The 19347-nt window shown below is 42.4% G+C and overlaps 1 protein-coding gene and 1 long non-coding RNA gene across 9 annotated transcripts in view; one reads left to right on the top strand and one right to left on the bottom strand.

Moving 5' to 3' along the window:
* pum (pumilio) overlaps positions 1-18734 on the bottom strand; it is a 101920-nt gene extending 83186 nt beyond the window's left edge. For 3 of the 8 annotated variants that reach the window (XM_043416757.1, XM_043416765.1, XM_043416763.1), the window contains exons 1-4: positions 18379-18734; positions 16532-17169; positions 15362-15784; positions 14280-14477 (exon numbers count right to left, since the gene is read on the bottom strand). In XM_043416757.1, coding sequence (XP_043272692.1) covers positions 14280-14477; positions 15362-15784; positions 16532-16624 — 714 coding nt within the window. In that variant the 5' untranslated portion in view covers positions 16625-17169; positions 18379-18734. Of the gene's footprint in view, positions 1-14279; positions 14478-15361; positions 15785-15970; positions 16304-16531; positions 17170-18378 lie in introns of those variants that run through there. The other 5 variants (XM_043416761.1, XM_043416760.1, XM_043416758.1 and 2 more) reach the window with 5 other exon arrangements.
* LOC122409308 (uncharacterized) lies at positions 11138-14199 on the top strand. The gene is made up of 3 exons (XR_006260649.1): positions 11138-11366; positions 11443-11706; positions 12401-14199. It is a non-coding gene; the product is annotated as an uncharacterized lncRNA (long non-coding RNA).
* Positions 18735-19347: the final 613 nt, after the last annotated feature.

The following is a 19347-nucleotide window of genomic DNA, read 5'->3' as shown; positions in this document are numbered from 1 at the left end:
GAAGAGGTAGGGAGGGACACGATCGTTGAGGAAGAGGAGAGGGCGTTACACTCTCTCGTCAACGAAACCGAAACTACGCAAACTCTTGCTCACTTACCGAGGCCGCTGATATTTTACTTTTATTTCAAGGCAACAGTCAACTCTGAATTACCGAGCCAATTTTCATGCGACTTATTTTACACGAATTCTCGGTTCGGAGTTGCCAACATTTTTTTTTGTGTAAACTCAAGTTTGCGCACTCCGAAAACCACATTCGCGTGTCAGAAGATAAATAAATTTAAAGATAAATGTTTTTCCTCGAATCTGAAAAAGCAAATTTAATCTTTGGTCGATTAATTATTTTGAAGCATTTTCGTGTATTATCCAAGAGGCGAAAAACTGAAAGATCGACGAGTATGAAAAAGAGGGAAACGACGAATACAGAAAGCCTGACGAGATGTCGGAGAATGATCGTCGCTGTGAGGAGCTGATTAAATAATTAAAGGTGCGCCATTCTGATTCGTTTCGTTGGCAAGAGACAATGATCGATCGTGAATATGATTTTGAGCCGCCTCCACGCTCGAGAATCACGAAAATAACTTGCGGAAACGCGCCCTCGTCGACGTCCAAGCGATACGAAAAATAGCTTCCGAGTTATTTCAGCAATCATGAACGAACGCGATATCGATCATTCGGTTGGAGCGCGATTAAAAGATTCGATAAAACTGTGAAATCGCAGGGATCAAAAGTGCACGAAAAAATGCACTTTCAATGCAAAAGTATATAGACGCTGGAGTAGAAGCAACGAGAAAATAGCCACAAAAGGCACGAGTCGAGTAAGGTCAGTCCGCGCGGGCGAATCAACGGGAAGATACAAGTGAGTCACACGCGAATCGATATCGACGCGAGCGCCGATTCCCCGCTGTTTTCCCATCGCAAATTATCCATCAACCATCTATGCATCATTCACAGCACTCGATTCGCTTTAAAGTACCTTTTTTCTCGACTCCTCTAAAAGTCAAGTACGAAGCAAGCGAATGAAGAAATTGAAGTAACTCGTACGACGTTGGGCGGGTGGACGAGCCACAAAAACTTGACACACCGTCTTATTTTTCAGGATCGAAATTACGATCGTAGTTTTGGTGGCGTACCAGCGACACTTTTTTATTTTTACTCGTTGAAATTTCGATATATTTTCCTCGAGCAATCCAACAGAATTCATTCCTCGAGGCAACCGAGTTTCCAATAGTGCAGCTAAAGTTCTTCGTACTGAAAGAAAACTTTGCTGAATCTAACAACGTTTTTGCATGACTGAGATGATTTTGTTGCGAATCTTCAACAAAGTATTCCCGTATTTCGACAAAACTTTCATTTATCTCGGTTCATTTTTTTTTTTATATTTTAAGCGAAACAGTTTTGTTGAAGAAAATCGTTCAATTTTGTTTTAAATGTTTTGAATTTTTTACGAATCCACTTTCGTGACGAAGACGTTTTTGACTGAACCAAAAGCTTTGTTTCGTCTCAGGCCTCTTGGAACTTTTTATTGAGTTTTTAAATTTCGATTCGTTGGAGTTGAAGCTCGAATACAGAATCGGCGGCATTGAATTAGTTGGTTCGATCGAACGTCAGTCCGCTGAGCGAAGATCGAATAAAATAATCGTGCAATAACTCCGATGGCGAAACGAGCCGATTCGAAACTCTCAACAAGCCGACAAATGAGTTTCGTTATATTTGGCTGAAATTAGTGGAGTTTCATTTTTCGCGAGAGTTTGCAGAGCGAGAGAGCCAAGCGAAAGGGAAATTAGAAAAGACGGCGGCGAAACTCTTCGGGCTGTTGAATCGCGAACATTAAAATCGATCCAAACACGGGCACACACATTGTGCAAGCGAGTTAGTCCGCGTCGAAATTTCTCCCCGCACAAAATACGCATGCAGTTAGAAAGTCGCGACCGAAAGCTCAAGGACAACGTGGCAGATCTGAGTATGCGATGACGACCGAATTCAAAGGAACGAGAAGAATCGACGGTGAAGGATCGATCCCTCGTCGTTCGTCATCGTTAAGAATTCCTGATGGCAGGAAGACGAGAAAAACGAGATTTAAATTAGCACCGTCTCTGTGTCACAAGTTCGAAGGATCGGAAGTAAAAAGACTGCAGAAACGTCGAGTACCTCAAAGAACTGATAAAAATCATGGAAAAGTGGCTTCTCGATTATTCCTATTCAAGAAGTGGAGCGTAAAAAAATGCAGTCAGCCATAGCAACAAATTCTATTCACCAGGGCTTCTGAGAAAGGACATTTTTTCTCGAAGTGACTCGCTATAAGTGTTGCGGATTCGCACGGGCGTGTATGACAGTGAAACAGCAATTAAAAGCCCTTTGTCTGCGTGGAGTTTCACCACTTCTAATTCAGGCTAGTCCGCAGCAGTTCAATGGGTCTCAAAATTGCATCAAGTTTAATAGCTTCGGTTTCTCAAGCTTCATCCCATCCACCGGTTCTTCGATTTCTACTTCAACAAATTCAATTGTTTACCAGTCTCTGCGGGTGATTGCTCGTTAATTGTATTCGGAGGCAAAGTTCGATCGATTGCTCGATGAGCAAAGAAATGCTAAATGCCAAAAAGTGTGGTGAGGGAGGGAAGGTGCGAAGGCGAATGACGCTGAAGTTTGCAACGTTGGAGTCCAACGAAACGAGGCAAAAAACTCTCGAATAATTCCAGTAAATCTCCAATTCGCCTGACGAATTTGCAATTCGTAGTATTTCAAGCTGCGACAATGATCCGTGAAATAAAAAACTGGTCCTAACGACAAATCTCTTTTTCGTTAATTTCATTGAACTCGGAGGCTGCAAACTTCAATTGTAATCGATTGAAGAGTCGATCAATCAACGGCTCGACGGTCATTTTATTTTCGCTGTTACGACAAGAAAAGAAGGCCGAGTTTTCAAGAATTAACGACACCGAGAGAGCCCAAGTTTCGTTACGATCGAGGACTCTTTCGAGCGTTGTTAATTTCGGGGGTGTGCCTGCGTTTATAATATTGATACGCGCCCGTATTTTTAGTGTCGTAACGTCCGTAGCGAAATCAATGAGTCTCGGGAGTGCTTTGGTTCATGGAACCGGCGATATAGAAGGAATATTGTGCGTGGTGAACGAGTGCGCAGTGGTGTGTTTACGCGGATCCTCATGGCGCCGGGCCGGCCCTTTTCCACCTTGGCTGCGACCGCCGCCGCCTCGGGCTCCGGCTTTCCCTCCTTCCACCACCGGGGACTCGAACTTTCTGTGGGCATTTGGTATCTCTGTTCTTCCGGATCGACGCAATGAGTGGGCGGACAAATAAAAGAGGGTCGCGCCGGTTCGTGCGACGGGGATTCGGCGATAGGTGCCGACGCGAGCCGTTCGGGGCTGGAAATATCGAATGAGGAAGGAAAATAAGAGCTCGAACACCCCGGAAAATAAGTGGACCGTCGTCGTTTCGCGCGAAAAGCCTCTCCCAAGGTCAAAGGCGACTCGAGGATCCCGGGATACGTGGTTTCACGTGAAATATCCTCGACGGTTTGACGAGCAGGAAGTATTCACATTGCGAGTAATACGCAGCAAGAAAATAATAGCTGGGAGACTCGGGCGATAATCAGCCTCAAGGCTGAAGCTACGAAAGCCCGCCCGATGCGCGCGGAAGGATATAAAACATTCGCGATATGCTCCCGAGGATCGCTCCCTCCATTTCCACTATCTTTCCTCCCCCAGCGTGCCCTCCAACGAAAAAAAACTTATCTACCTTCGTCGGAGTGGCACGCCGCGAGGAAAAAGGGGAATGGCGTCGCAACGCGGTGCAAAATAAAAGTATGAAGAGGATGAGAAGGAGAGACGGAGTTATAACGCGTCGGAACGTTTCGCTCCCAGCCTCTGCACTCCGGCGCTGACGACTCTTCATCCTCGCACACGAATAACGCGGGCTTCTCGGATCGAGTATGTCCGAGGCGGGGAGGGTTTTTAAAGGTGTGCGGCTGAAGACAATGCCGCGGGAGACTCCGGTGCGATGCGTCGAGCGTGTATTGTGGGAATGCAACGGAACGCGCGAGCTGCGAGCTGCTTCGAATGCGTTGACGTCCGAGTTATCATTTGCCTCGAAAACGATCGCAGCAATTTTGGAACAAAATTTCTTGAAAATCCTCGGAAGCGAGGAGTACTTGAACAGTTAGTGGAATCGATGGAAAATATAGAAAATTTGCGCGGTTATTCTCCCAGCGGAACGTTCGTATAGAGAAATATTGACTTTTCCATGATGCAGTTACCGAAATACCGATCTTCGGAGGTTTTGCGATCCGAAAAATCGAACCTCCAAGTTCTCGGCTCCCGGCCGAAGCTCTTCCGATCGGATAATTAAATTTTAACACAGTCAGATTTTCCACAAAAAGGGATTGTAATAAAAGTTTGATATTCGAGTTCAACGCTTGGCGTCGAGACGCTACCGCGGCGGCTCTTAGTGTATGAATAATAATTCAGAAAGTACCATATTTGCGCCCAAGTCCTTCATGTCGCAGTAGAGAAACAAATCCCCCGGCGGTTTCATCAAATCGCCGGTATTAGTGCCCTGGCCGTATCCAACGCCGAAACTCTCCACCGTCTCCAAGGTGGTCTCGTGCCGAGCGATACCCGGTGAATAAACTTCAGCGAAGTAAGCGCAAGCTCGGTGCTCGGTATTGCTTCGACTTGGGCAGTTTAAATCGCGAGTCCGCGGATGGCGAAGAACCGTTTAAAATCTCGGCGGCGTTAAGCATACATTCGGGAATTTAAAAGTCTTTTGGCTGAGGCGATATTGAAGAAGGAAGAAATGAAAATGACACGCGTGTGTATGCACAGCACTCGCTTCCAAATATTGCGTGTTCGCCACTCCTCAGGCCTCTTTATTCGCCTCACTTCTCGCTCTTATTTATTTTTTAAGACGCACGCGTGTGTGGGTAATACTTGCGAAATGTGAAAAGCCACAATGTTCGAGATACGACGAAAACAGCGTGGTCGTCAGCGCGAGGGGGACACGGGGGAGGAATAAACAGTGAAAAGAAAATAAAAAGATGAAAGAAGAAAAAAAAAGCACAACAGCGGCAACAACCGGGCACGCGAAAGTAGCGAACGACCACGCACGGAACGATCGAGAGGGAGAGAGTAAAACTCGTAGGGCCTAGGAGTGTATACGGTGTTGCTCGCTAACGACGCGAGCGTTCCTCGCCTTTTCACGTTTTTTTTTTTTTTTTATTATTACAATTCTCGCAGTATTTGTATCACAACACTTATTCACACAAAAAGTTATTTACAAAATCCACGCTCAAGTATCCTTTCCTCGTATTATGTTCAACTCGGTTGCGTGTGTGTGCTTTTTTTCGTCGATCTTTCCCTCGGCAACAAAACAATCGCTCGTTCCTTCGCTCCTTCGACTAGCGTAGCTCTCCACCTCTTCGTCCTCCTTCACAGCCGTAGCTACTGCCGCAGAACGCGCGCGCGCATCCACGAGCAATAATAATACCGGAGACGAAGGTTGGTGGGGAGAACGCGATTCCGAAAGAACGCGCGCGCTCCGACACGAGGTAGAACGACAGATATCGAACAGTCAATGTGTCGGTTTTGTTTTTATAAGACCATCGCGGTAAACGAGGAGAAACGCCACTGTATTCGCTGCTCAAGTGACGCGAGGAGGATTCATGAACGATTAGTTTCGGTCGCGATATTGGAAGGAGCACCGAGTCGGTAGAGTCCTCGAATTTTACGTTTTAAAGTTTGTTTCGTTACACGTTACGCCAGAGCTCCTTCGAATTGAATTTTCGGCGATATTTTTTTTCAGCTTTCAATCTTCCCCCACATCTGCATTACGTGTTTCGAAGTAACGTGCAATCGTGACGGCTTTTAAACTTCCTCTCTCCCTTTTCGGTAACGTAATCTTACGGGGAATTTGTTCCTCCACCCCCGGCAACGCAGCTCTTTTATTTTCCGAGGTATCTTCTTATCCCGTTTCCCACCCTGTCCACATCGTCAGACGACCCTCGGAGGGGTATTTCTGTTACCACGCTCTGCCTTCGAGACGTAACAGAAACGTCAGCCGTCACTGACCGGACGACGCGCGTGTGCTGGCCCCCGCCCCCTCTGGCGCTATACTTGGCCGCCGGCACCACCACCGGGACTTGTTCTGACAGCTTCGTTTCGTTCTTTCTTTCTATCCTCTCGCTCTTTCGCCCCTGCTTTCGAATAATTCTGTTCTATCAACTGGGTTCACCCATGGAACTCTTGCCGAAAGTTTTTCTCCCTCATTTCCTGAAATCCTGTTCGGTCTCTATTTTTTCGATTGTAAAAGTATCGCTCCTTGATTTTTGCGCGCACACTTCCTCCTCCCGCGTCTCCCTCCGCTACGACGTTGTTTTCAACGACGATATTTATCGATTTCGTATCCGTTGCTATTTTTTTTCAAAATGACGTTTAATCCTCCACGGGCTCGTACACAAACGCGCTTTCGTTTCTTTCTTCGATTCACGTTTGTTTTCGTGCAGATCCGACGCTCAATACTCTGTCCGGTGAAAGCGAGCGTGGACACACTTTAGTTTATACACAAAAACCGAGCCCAAAGCTTGTCAACACTCGGCTCGCGTCTCTTTATTTACTTATTCGATTCAACAGTTCATAAATGCCAACCGGTCTCCTCTGCTCGTGTTGATAGGAGAAACTGCTGAACCTCTTTCCTCGAAATAACGAAACAAAGAGCGACGCTTGACTGCAGCGCCCCGCGACGTTTAAACGAAGAAACCGTTCTCGAACGATCCTCAACCGCTCCCCCCCTCCCTCTGCCAATCTGCTCGCTCGAAGCGCCAGTTACCGCGTGGAGGAGCCCGGAAAACTTTGCAACTATGAAATATACCTGCCTGCTTGCCTGCTGCACGCTCCTTCCCCCCAACTTCTCGCCAATTTTTCTCTTTGCTATGTCAAACATCAAAATATCGAAATTTGTCCGTCTTTGAAAATCAAAGTATCCCTTTCATCCACTCTCAATTGAAATCAACTTTGTTGTCTAATCCAGGGCTTCGTCTGTGTTCAACAACTAGTAACCAATGCTTCCATGCCGGGAAAGTATGATTCATGCTTCACGGAGCTTCGTGACCACGCGTGGACACCGGTGTGGCTCTCCCTCGCTCGTTTCTCATCTATACTTTTCTCACTTCTCCGTTCTCTTGCTCCATCGCTCTCACATGGCCCGATTTGTATCCCTTGATGCGTGCACACACTCGTTATACTGCTACTATACATCAACTCATTCTAATTTGTAGGACCCACTCGCGTAGGGCGTTTATTAGCATTTTGGAGCCCAGTTATTAAATTCGCATCGAGATAATACGTCGAAACTGTTGTTACGTTGAAAAAATCATTTTTCAATGGACTCTAAATGAACTATTGCGAGGGCGTATCATCCCGCGCACGCTTTGTCGAGGTCACAACTTCGCGCTGAAATTCTTTTCCAATTCATTCATACGAGTCGGTATCAACGTGATTACTTCTGAACACACTGCAAGTTTTTTGGTATCGTGACACTTCGAAAAGTCGATTTCATTTCTCGATTTGGTATAACACGGGGGGCTCCAAATTTCGGGTGTCAAGACTTTGCGATATCAATTTTTTATGCTACTCTGAAACCAGAATGATCCTGCAGAATATTCCTGAGTTGAAACCCCAGAATTTCTTGGGTCTACAAAATTTCACAAATTCCCCCCCTTTTCGTTCGACCAACATTGAAGAAGCTTCGTTATTAGCATACTGAATATTTGACCGAGGTCCGATAGCTATTTCACACCGTTCAACTGGTTTCCTGCATCGATTTGAAAACGTACGAACAACGAATGCAGAACATCATCGGGACACAATAATCTCACGATTTCAAATTTGTTGTACATTGAGAAAGTTAATAATTAAATTTAACTCGAAACACCAGCCAACCTATTTCTCTCCGCGATTAATAATCCAATCGGACCGATAACTGGAGGATTGCCAACGAGTATTTTTGTTCCAATCCATCGAGTAATTTTCGTGAGAATCAGTACGAATTTAATTGCCTATCACAGAGTGTCCGACGCTTCACTCGCTTTGGTTACACTATGAGAGAAAACCTCTGATCGATCACCGGGCGTCAAGGTGGACTTGAATTTGAGCATGCGAAGTTGATATTTACAAGTGTCATGATCCAGCTTCCGGGACACGAAGAAATTCTAAAAACTTTGAAAAATCGTTAATCCACGCGAATCTCATTGCGACCATGACGATGGTTTCCTCTCTGAATATTTGTCTTCTTCCGTTTTATCAATTCGTATCGATAATCCGGGGAACGCTAGGGTGCCTTTTCAGATGGAATAACTGTCGCGTATGTTGACGATCATCGTGTGAAATCGGTCATACGGCAAATGTGATAACGTATCGGGAAATCAACGCGTACATATTCGACACTAACTCTGCGCTTATGTCCACTCGGCGTACATGGTAAATATGATGTATTCACGTTCGTGAACTTAGCGCTTGTTTTGCATTGCAGCGCCGTGCCAAGCTCGACATCGATATCGTCACGAGTATGCGTGCGATCGCTCGTTTTATTTTGAACGGAAAATGAGACACTTCAACGATTTAAATGGTGAAAAAGAAGGATGACGGAGGGAAAATTAAATTGTGCGGATACTTCGAGCTCTTGCTTTACTTCGCTGACTCCGAGCTTCGTCAGCGTCGAGACTTCTTACTCAGGTGTGTTCCCACCTAAACCCAATGTCGTCTGAGACGAAGATAATCCGAGAAACGAAAGCAAAACAGCCTTTTAAATTGATACGGACATTATCGAGATACGACAAATATCCGAACTCGGCATTGTTTTGACCACGAACGAAACCGCAAATCGACTAATGAATATGGAAACCTCAATGAAATGCCATTTTCAAGGTTGTGTGAATACTGATTGCAAAACGATCAAATTGTTGATTCTTCATAATTTATCGTCTCTTGTTAGCCGTCATTTGAATTATTTATTTCCACGAACACGAAAACCACTGAATTTATTCGAAATTTTTTTAATTTTAACCAAAATCTCAAAAAAATCACTGTTTTTAAAGCTTTTTGAAAAATCTTTCAATAACTCATTGAGGAAGATCACTTGTGATTCAAAAAAGCAACTGAACTTTTTTGCCTTTTTCATGATCAAAGAAACGATTACAATTTATCCTCTCAATTATTATAATTATATAATGATTGCCTTTAAAATACTTTCGGAGTTAAATCGTCAAGGAAAATGTGACAACAGCCATTTTCTATTTGTATGCGTATGCATATCTATATTTTAAACCAGCTGGCTCATGGTGTTGTCAAACCTTCCACTGTTCATGTCGTTATTACTCGTTAATCTCAAATAAAAATTTTTTTTTCCATTTCCAAGTTATTTTTACCGGTAACGAGACTTTCTCACGACACCATTGTTACCTAAAAACGTCCTATTTTCTTATTCTCGTTTTTGACTCTAAAGTTGGGGGGAACGTATTTCATTAAATGCAAATGATCGCACAGGAAGTGTACCTGTGATTTTCGTTAAATGTTTTCTCGACAACTGGATCAAATTTCAACTCTTAAAGTTGGAATTTTCGATTTCTATTAGATTCGCGCGAACTTCCTTAAGGATACAAATTGTATCTTTTTCTGGTTTGAAAAAAACCTGTGAGATGAACGAAATATCGTCAAGTCCGAAAAACTTTGCTCTACCTTGAAACTTCAATCGAGACTGATAAAGTTTGACTGCAATCTCAGTTTATTCCATCGTTGCCCACATCATTGATGTAATAAAACTCCCGGAGTCCATAATGTTCCAAAGTTTGGGACGGTACTACCCGAAAGTAATATAGCCATTCAGAAATGTGGGGCTGACAAGAAACACTGATTTTCGAGGCGAATTCATTAATTTATGGTCTCACAATTTCGTGATCCACAGTTGGATGTTCATTCAAAGTCCATAATCGTTAATGACTGTGACAAACCCAATTTACTTTGTCCGGAATATGATAACGCAACGTGAAAAGCGTAAATTCGGTCGCGAAATAAGTAAAGCCCAGAGAAAAAGATGAAACGAGCAAATGTGGCTGAAGGAAGTATCGCTGAGTCGAGTACTCAAGTTTCTTTCGCTCTTTCTCTGTCTCTGTCTCTCGATTTCGAAGGACGCTATCTCTCCACGGCCAACGGGCGACTGCCAGTCGGTCGACCCCTTTGCCAAACGGCCAAATTCTGGCCCTGACACGATTTTTACGACGGGGCTGATAGTCCCGAGAACACTCAAGTTAGGCCCTCCATATTCAAGACTTTCGCCGAGTCGCGACGTCGAAAATTCATTCACGAGTACGCACACGCTCAAGTGAAATTATCGCGGCTTTGTCGATCAAGCGTCGGAATTTTCATTCCATTTTTCGAAGTTAGTCTTGAAGTGCCAGCTAGGAATTCCAATATTTCTTTATCGAGTTACGAAAAAGCAACAATTCTTCTCAAGAGAAAGTAAAATTTTGAGAATCGACTGAGATCGAAGCGTATTCGCTAATACAAAACCAAAGTTCGAAAAGCAAAACCCGGAAGTTCGAGGCTATTAATATTTTTCAAAAATTTTAATGAAATACAAAGACAAGAGGAATTCAATATTTCTGTACTATCGCCCTGCTCCTGCTAGCAACAAGCCAATTACGCAAACAATGTGAATTCCCTTCTTTTGAAACCTAGACGACGAGCCCAAAGAAAATACGAACAGTTTTGAGAATAATGCAGAATAGAAATTCTAACCGATCGACTGCAACGAATTCTCAACGTTGTTTCACTTTGTGTCGAGCAAAAGGCTGCGAGATAAAATTTGCATTTGGTTCCATATATCCATATCTCCTTTATGGAGTTCAAATTGGAAAAAAGCTCGGAATTTTTTGCTGTCAATTGCATTATTCTCGTCGTTGCGTCCCCCTTAGCAGTGGAATAAGTATATCGACCCTACTCGGTTATGAGTTTCAATTTAATTGGCATTCAAGGTGAACTTCCTAATCGCTTAACGTACATAAACGAGAAACGCGTTGTGTATACGTTTTATATGCGTATATGGATATATTCGTATATGCGCGTGTATATTTATATCTTCTGTACAGTAACATTCAAAAGTTTGAAATCATCTTTATCGGATAAATCATTGATATTAATGTCTCGCACGACGACGACGGAGTCTTTTTGCACTCGAGCTTTAAAGGAGAAAACAAATATGAGTCGCACGAAGGACTCTTAAAGATTCGAATCGTATTTTCTTCTGCTGGCAGTTGATCAATCGATTTTTTCACACGAAAATTCACACGAATCCAGTGGATTGTAAGGATTTAGTTAATTATTCGTCTACTTTAGAATCCAAAGTTTTATTTCAAGTGATATTTTCAAATGTTGACAGCTTTCAAACTTTTGAGCGACAGTGTATGCATGTTTACGTGTGCATATTTGTACACAATGTACGAATAAACTGGTATATCCCCATCGCCATGGAGAAATGCGAGTCGCGGGTTTTTCTCGCATGTGCGTACGATCGAGCGAAGAAACCCTACCCGAGCTCTTTCAAGAGTTTCATATATTCGATACAGAATCCGGCGAGGTCAGCCAACTGGCGGTTTATCCGCTTTTTACGCACCTTCCTTGACAAAGCAAAGCGATTAAAAAGGTAGGTTCTAACTCGTAACGTGCTACTCCTTCTGCGACGAACAACAAACTTATCTTCCTCTCTCTTTCTCATCGTGAGAATGAAACGAAAGCTCGGAAAAATTGGTGGAAATTCAGTCGAGAGGAGAAGCGAATAACCAACGAGTCCAGGATTCATGAATTCAAAAATTTTCATTCACCTCTGATATTCACTGATTCAAATGGAGACAAAAAAAATTATTTTGTAGTTTCACTGCTTCTAACTTGGTGCACGACTTCAAATGATGCTTCAGACTGAGGAAAGAATATCGACTGCGAAAAATATGCTTATAACCTATTTTGTAATTCACTTTTGTTATTGCCCTCGATTTCACTGTTCCCCCCCCCCCCCCAATTTCTGTTGTTAAAAAACATGCTCCTGCATTAATTTTCACTATTCGTTGCTTCTTTTCCTATGAAAAGCTCGAAGATTAGATAAGAATAAGTGACGAATCCTTGAAACATTTTCAAGCAGCTTCGCGCTACTCTCAGAAAATTCTTCGACTCGAAAAAATGAGATGGAAAAAGTGGAAAATTAATTTTTTTTCCAAAGAGGATCAAAAACTTTAAACTTTCGATCGTACGCCGAAGACATCTGAACGTCGAAGCAGCTGATGCACTTTAAAACCTCTTTAATTTGTTTCGAGTTTTTGTAAAATATTGAATTTTGTTTTCAGAATTAACATCGCGTTGGAAACTGACGGAGTCACGGAGTGTCTTCCACCGCCGGTCAATTACGTGTGATGTCGTATAAATATCTGTTTGTTTGTCAGACGTATCTACGTGTGCGATAACTCAGAGCACCCAAAGCGAAAATGAATTTTGGTGGGCGATCGCCGCGGTGGGACGGACAGAAAAAAACAAGAGACTGTGTGCGCGAGGTAGAATCCGTAGGTTCCAAAAGATCGCGTGGGCTTTTATCGTTCGCCCGCAAAAGTAAATGCGCGCCTACGGTACATCTGTGCTAACTCTTCACCAACGAGACTAGTTCCTCTATGGCTTCCCATATGTGAATAAAATACGCACGGGTTTCGCTCTGTCTACCCGTTTCCACGTTAATTACTTCCCTCGGCTCTGCATCGCAGTGCTAATTAAATTTGGATTGCAACGAGTTTTTTATTTGGCTTTTTTTTCCAACGAAGGTACAAGTTTTCAACGAACTGTTGTATGCAACACTGTATCGGATTTGATTTGGCGAAGTTCGAGGATCGAAAATTCCAAAAATCCTTTTCCAAAAACTTTCTTTTTGCTCGAAATTAAAATTGACAATCTAATGCTCGAATTTGATGAATTAAATGAGATCAACTAGTTTTCAACGATTACGAACATTGACCTTTGACACAGACGAAAAAGCATTATTGGCTAATAGTTTAGATGAAGAGCTTTCTCAAAATAATACATTTTTTCCGCATCGAATAAGAATAAATCGATTACTCGATTACGAACCTTGGAAAACTATTTTTTTCGTTCTCATATTAGTTTTTGTTGCGGCAATGGTTTGTGAAAACGGTTGCTCGCAGCTTAAAAAACTGACTTCTGAAAATATTTCTACTACAGATAAAAAGTTTGCAATAATCTATGCGGAACGAGAATTAAAGGAATTCTTTCGGAGACTCGAATCAAGATTTCTAGCGAATAAACGCACCGAAACGATCAGGCTAAAAATTATCCATTGATGTTCAAATGATGGGATATTTATAGATTTTTCCTATCTAAATAATTCCACTTCTTATGAATAACTAATGGAGTCGAAGAGCCAATGAATCTCTCAACAATGAACGAATTCAAAAAATATATCAATGCCTACCTAATCACAGTCATGTGAATTTCTAATAAAAAAAAAATTTCATTATATTTATTCCTACCGAGAGTGAATTAGAATATTGCTGAGAATTCACTAAAAGATATCAAGGTGTCTTTGGAAGCGTCTTGTGCCGTGATTGAAGTTGGATATAAGAGGGTAAGTAACCGTGAAGAAATGGGATGGAATTGTAAGGGAATAAACGCCTCTCGTTCATTCCAACATCGATATTGAGTAGTACAGAACAAATTTAATTTCTCTACCTTCGAATGCCATATAAAGTGAAGTATTGAATCTTGTATTGAGTTGAGTTGTCAGAAACTGGGAATAGAAAATTAAGAGAAAGGATAAAAACGAGTAAAAAGTGGATTCATGACAAATTAAAGGCCAAAGATGTGTGATAGGTGGCAAAATGGATATAGAGCAAGACGCTATTTCTGTGAAAAGAGCTTCTCACCAAAAAGGGAAGTCTACGAGTGAAACAACGAGTAAAAAAGGAATTCAAAGGGTTTTTGAATCGCAATTCTGCAATGCCGTTTTCCACGAGGTTCCCCCCTCTTCATCTTAATCACTTACAACGGAAGAAAGTGACGGTTAATTAGCAAGATTAATAGGAAACTAAGAAGATGAGAGTTATGTCGTGGTGTTAACGTTATGGTTAATAATGACGTTATTTCGGTATGCCCCTTAAAATGATATTAGAAAAAAAAAATAAAGTCGATTCCATGCATATTCAATGTCAAATGTCAACTCACTTGTCCATTTCGAAATTGTTGCTGTTGCTGTTGTTGCTGCTGTTGTTGTTGCTGTTGCTGCTGCTGTTGTTGCTGCTGCTGCTGTTGCTGCTGCTGTTGCTGCTGCTGTTGTTGTTGATGGTGAAATAGCGCGACTTGTTGCTGCGCCGTCATTTGATTATTCAAATAAACTAAGTGCTCAGTTCCTGGAGCGCCACTCTGCAATAACATTGAAATATCGTTATATTAGTATGAATGAAAAATTGACTTTCAAATTTTCTTTTTTCCACAAGTTCACTTGTTACGCTAAATTTTCTGCATCATTACTTTCAGTGTAATGTCCAGTGTCATACTGACAATTCCTCTGATTTTTATTAACTGAATTCCAACCACGAATCATTGATAAACTGATTTTTGTGATTACGAATATCTTTAATGTCGAAGGTTAATGTAGTGAATTAAACAAATAAGAATTATTGACATGCTAAAAAAGCGATCACTCGATTCACAAATTATGAAACCAATTTTTCTATCCGTAGCTCAAACGGTCCAATCAATGTTTTGCTCCAGAGAAACAAGCAAACCGAAAACATGATTTTTTATGTTTCTAATTATCCGAAGGTCAATTTTCTCAATGCTTCGAATTAGCTTCTTCGATTTCACACGCTTTAAACTTTAGTGACGGTTCCAACTTTTTGTACTCGAATTATCCATCCACAAATTCAAGACTAGCAAGCTTCATTTGTCACGAATTTTTTATAAAATGTGACGTAGATTAATAAACTGAAGTTGATTTTCTTAGGACTGTATTTTTTAGATCGACCAATTTTCCAATGAACGTTTCACTATATTCCCCTCTGATCAGCGAACCGGATATACAAATAAATTATTTCAAAAATTACGATGGATCAATAAATGAGCTGAAAATACAAGTTTCAATCCTGAGCTCGCTATAACTCAAAACTTTTTGAACGGAGCATCAATTTTATGAACAATTGTCCGAAACATTCACTACGATAACAAGCAAGTCTGAAATACAATTGGTTACTTCGAACAGTGATAATTAGAGTGAAAAACTGTGATAATATTTTGGAAAAACTTGCCTTCAACTGCATAGGATGTATTTCATAGGGCAGATGAACATTGTTCATGGCTTGAATGCCGATTTGTTGAGGTTGACTCTGCTGCGGTACACCGATTTTGTTCATGGGATATTTCCACTTTTCATGATTTTGAAGAGCCGGCGTGAGGTACCCATTGGTGGCGTCGCCGCTCGAACCACCGGAGGCACCAGCCATACTTACATTGTCAATGATTGAGTCGTCGGCGAGAGCCCAAGCTCTAGGTGCTTGTTTAGTTTGAAAAGAATTAGCCTGAGCGTTGTAATCTTGTTCGGCGGGTCTTTGGAACACATAACCGACCATGGCGTCATCTTGGGCTCTGTTGATGCCCATTTGGTGACTCTGTCCTTGTTGTATGCGAACGCCGTCTCCTCCGGCCATAACCTGAGCGCACTGTTCGTTGTCCTGCGTCAAGAGCAGGATGAAATGAAAAGAAAGAAAGAGAAAAAGAAAGAAACTGTTACTGTACGATTATTGAGATGGAAAAAGACACACTAAAAAAATTGTCAAATATACGTAGAATCGCAAACACGAGAAAGTTAAAGAAAAAAACAAGAAAACTGTCTCGAAAACGAGGAGAGCGAAACGTACATAACCTCCCGTGACTTTCACCATCATAAATTCACTGTTGCCTAACAATTGAATCGCGGAATAACAAACTGCAGAATCGGCGGACGCGACATTCTCATAATCGTTTTAACTACACATTAATGAGAAAACTAGACAAACGAAATCGAAATACGAAAGAAAACACCAAAAAAAATCACTAAATTGTAACACGAACATTTAAACGAGCAGTAACATGGTTGAAATTCGCGGATATCGATGGTGGGAGAAATCGCGAATTTTTCTTTTTCTTTCTCCTTCGGTGAATTCGCACTTTGGCGGAGCTATTAAGACGCGGGAGACGGGCAAAGCCTGCGAAGGAAAAGGAGGGGAGGTGTGAGGAGAGCGGTTATACGAGAGCGAACGAGAAAATGCTGTATATTTTGCTCTGGTGTGCATAAATACGTACATACAAATGGACCCGTGCTCGTGTTAACTTTTACGTATGTATATTCAGATGGAATAATATATATATATATATATATAATAAACTGAGAAAGCTTGTAACGTACACACGCGCACACGGCAGCATAAACATATACGTACTGTGGGTATGTGACCATTTGCCGAGGGATAGTGCAACTGCATAGGGGGTGCCGGCTCTCCACCGCCGCCGCTTCCCGCACCAAGCCACTTCATTCTTCTGTCAAACCGCACCACCACGTACGCTCCTTTTTTTTCCACTTGAGATTTTTAGCAGTGGCTTGATGATGATAATGATGATGACGATTGTAGTGACGATGCTGGGCCTCCTCGGCGACTGTTACTCGCCGCGCGCGCGGAACCGCAGGGCAATGCGGGGGGAGGGAGGCACAGGGTGAGAAGAGCGAGGTTGTCGAGAATTGTATACCTATACCATATATATACACATATATATGGGTGTAGATATATGCGTGTATATATATTTCTACATGTATGAAGAAAAACCCCCGAGTCGGCGCGAGATTGAGGAGAAAAAAAACAAGATGCAGAGAAAAACCCTTGTTGAAGGTTATCTTGTCGTGATTACCGGCGTCCGAATACTCGTATATATAGAACGCTCCTTCTCACTCGATTTTATTTGTCTCTTTTACCCGAGTTTCTTTTATTTTCACGTTTTTTTGCAGATCCACATTTGCATAGTTCGGCTTGCGATGGTTCGTTCTACGTCGTCGACTTTATTTATTTTCTCGATACACACGACACTATAAAAAAAAAACCAACTTTACGATGCAACGGGCTGTTTCTTTTTGTTTATGCGTTAAAATTACGAACGTCGCTCTTTTTTTGCTTGCTCTCTCGTTCTCTCTATCTTTTTTTTTTTATTATTTCACCGTGTCGTCGTCTTGCCCGTATGCGAAAATCCGCGACAAAACTCTCGTTATATACGGTGTTGGCGCTGAGGCTAAATTGGCGAACGCGGATTTCGATAAACGCGCCGAGTAGCAAACGCCACCCGAAGAGCAGAGCAATGGCAGCTAGTCCGGCGCGCCGTTGCCGCCGCTACTGCCGGAATTTTTGACAACCACACACGCACACACACACACACACATACACATGCACACGTACACACACGCGCAAGCAGACGTTCGGGAGGACACGGGTGAGGTTAAGAGCGCACGCACGCCCGAGCCGGACACACACACAACACCCACATACACACTTACCCACGCATACGACAGCCACACGAAACACAAGAGAGAGAGAGAGAGAGTTCGGAGACGAGCGCGTCGAGGACTATGTTACGGTGTGCGCGAGAGGCTCTCTTTCGCGCGGACAAAGGGACACTCTACTCTCCGCAGACTCGATATATGCGTGAAATATGTATGTATGTGTGAAAATTTGTGGGACCGGTCGTCGTGGTACACCGCACCGGACTGTTATACATGCACTGACACAACGTTTTTTTTCTCTCTCTCTCTCTCGCTTTTGACGAATTAAAAAAAAAACTGCCAACTGTTAAGTTCACGCTCGACTTTACCTTCATACGAGGGTAAAAGCGTCTCCATTGACTTTTAGCAAATTTTGACTGTGTAATTCGTTCTTTGCCTCATTCAACGAATGGTTTTGTCAAGGCGTGATTTTAGACGAAAAATAATTCGAAGATTGCGTCAATTAAATTTGGCTAAATAAGACTGATCGTTCAAACATATTTGTTGAAAAAAAAAAAAAAAAACATTCTAGATTTTCTACCACAATCCGTCTCTCTGTTTTTAAGGGACGGCTACTGAGGCTCTAGGCATGAGAAAGATAGAGAGAGAGCAAAACACACACACATACACACACAACGCGCGCTCGAGAATGACGGAACTACCGCGCGGATGCCTTTTCCGTTGTTTCCGAGAGCCTCTCGTCGTTTCTCAACCAATCTTTTACCCTGATCGATCGAAAAATGAGATTTTGTTTGACGGTACCTACGCAAATACCGCCTTGATATATATTTCCGGAAAGATGGAGATCGGTCAAACTCAAGATACGCAGCGTAATGCAACCTTCGTCACACCGATAACTTCGACCGACGCACCACCGTGTTTCTTTTTTTCTCGTTTTCTTTCTCTTCGAATTTGCGTTTTTTTTCTTCTTCCGTTTTTGTTAAAAACGTTAAAAACTATGCGTTGCACATATACATGTTATTTTTTAATCTTAAATGCACTATTCACAGTTATATACAGTTGGACGGGGACTCGCGACGCGCGTCCACCGGCATTCGCGTTTTTCGCGTGCTACGATGCACCGCGATTACTGTGCTCGGAGTTCGCACACTCTCTGATTGAAGCCGCAGCTGCCAACTGCCGACATGTTTTGCTCTCTCTCTCTCTCTCTCTCTCCTTCCCTTCCTCTGTTTTTCGTTTCTCTCTCTCTCTCTCTCTGTCACTCGATTTCCTTTCCAACTCGCATATTCCGAGAGCCCCCTATAGGCGCATGCGCCGCACTACCGGGACATGGAACAGTGTGGAACAGCGATGATCCGCGGCGGCGGCAATGCTACGAAACAGAAGCGAGTGTACGAATCACCGTGAAGTTTGCAGAATTTACCTTCGCACGTTTTCTGTGGCCGAACTAAAATCGTTTCCATTTTTATTTCCACTTTTAGCCGCCAGTTTCAAAACCATCGTCCACCCAAAATTCCCGTACTTGAAGCATCAATTTACGAATTACGCCATTTCAGCCACATATACATAATTATTAATTATATGAACATTGAAATATAATTAATGATTATTAACACATAGCAGAATATATTTCGCCCATACATCGATCTTGAAAATGTTTCGTTACAAATTCTTAATATACCAAGGTTCACTAATTATTAAAATTTTCTTTTTCCGCCTCAATAAAAGCTGACGATAACAAAAATTTATTTAATTCCTTAAAATTCCATC

Source organism: Venturia canescens, chromosome 4 (genome assembly GCF_019457755.1).
Source record: "Venturia canescens isolate UGA chromosome 4, ASM1945775v1, whole genome shotgun sequence".
Lineage (NCBI taxonomy): Eukaryota > Metazoa > Arthropoda > Insecta > Hymenoptera > Ichneumonidae > Venturia > Venturia canescens.
The sequence above is the reverse complement of the archived record's forward strand: the minus strand, read 5'-3'. Positions and strand labels throughout refer to the sequence as shown.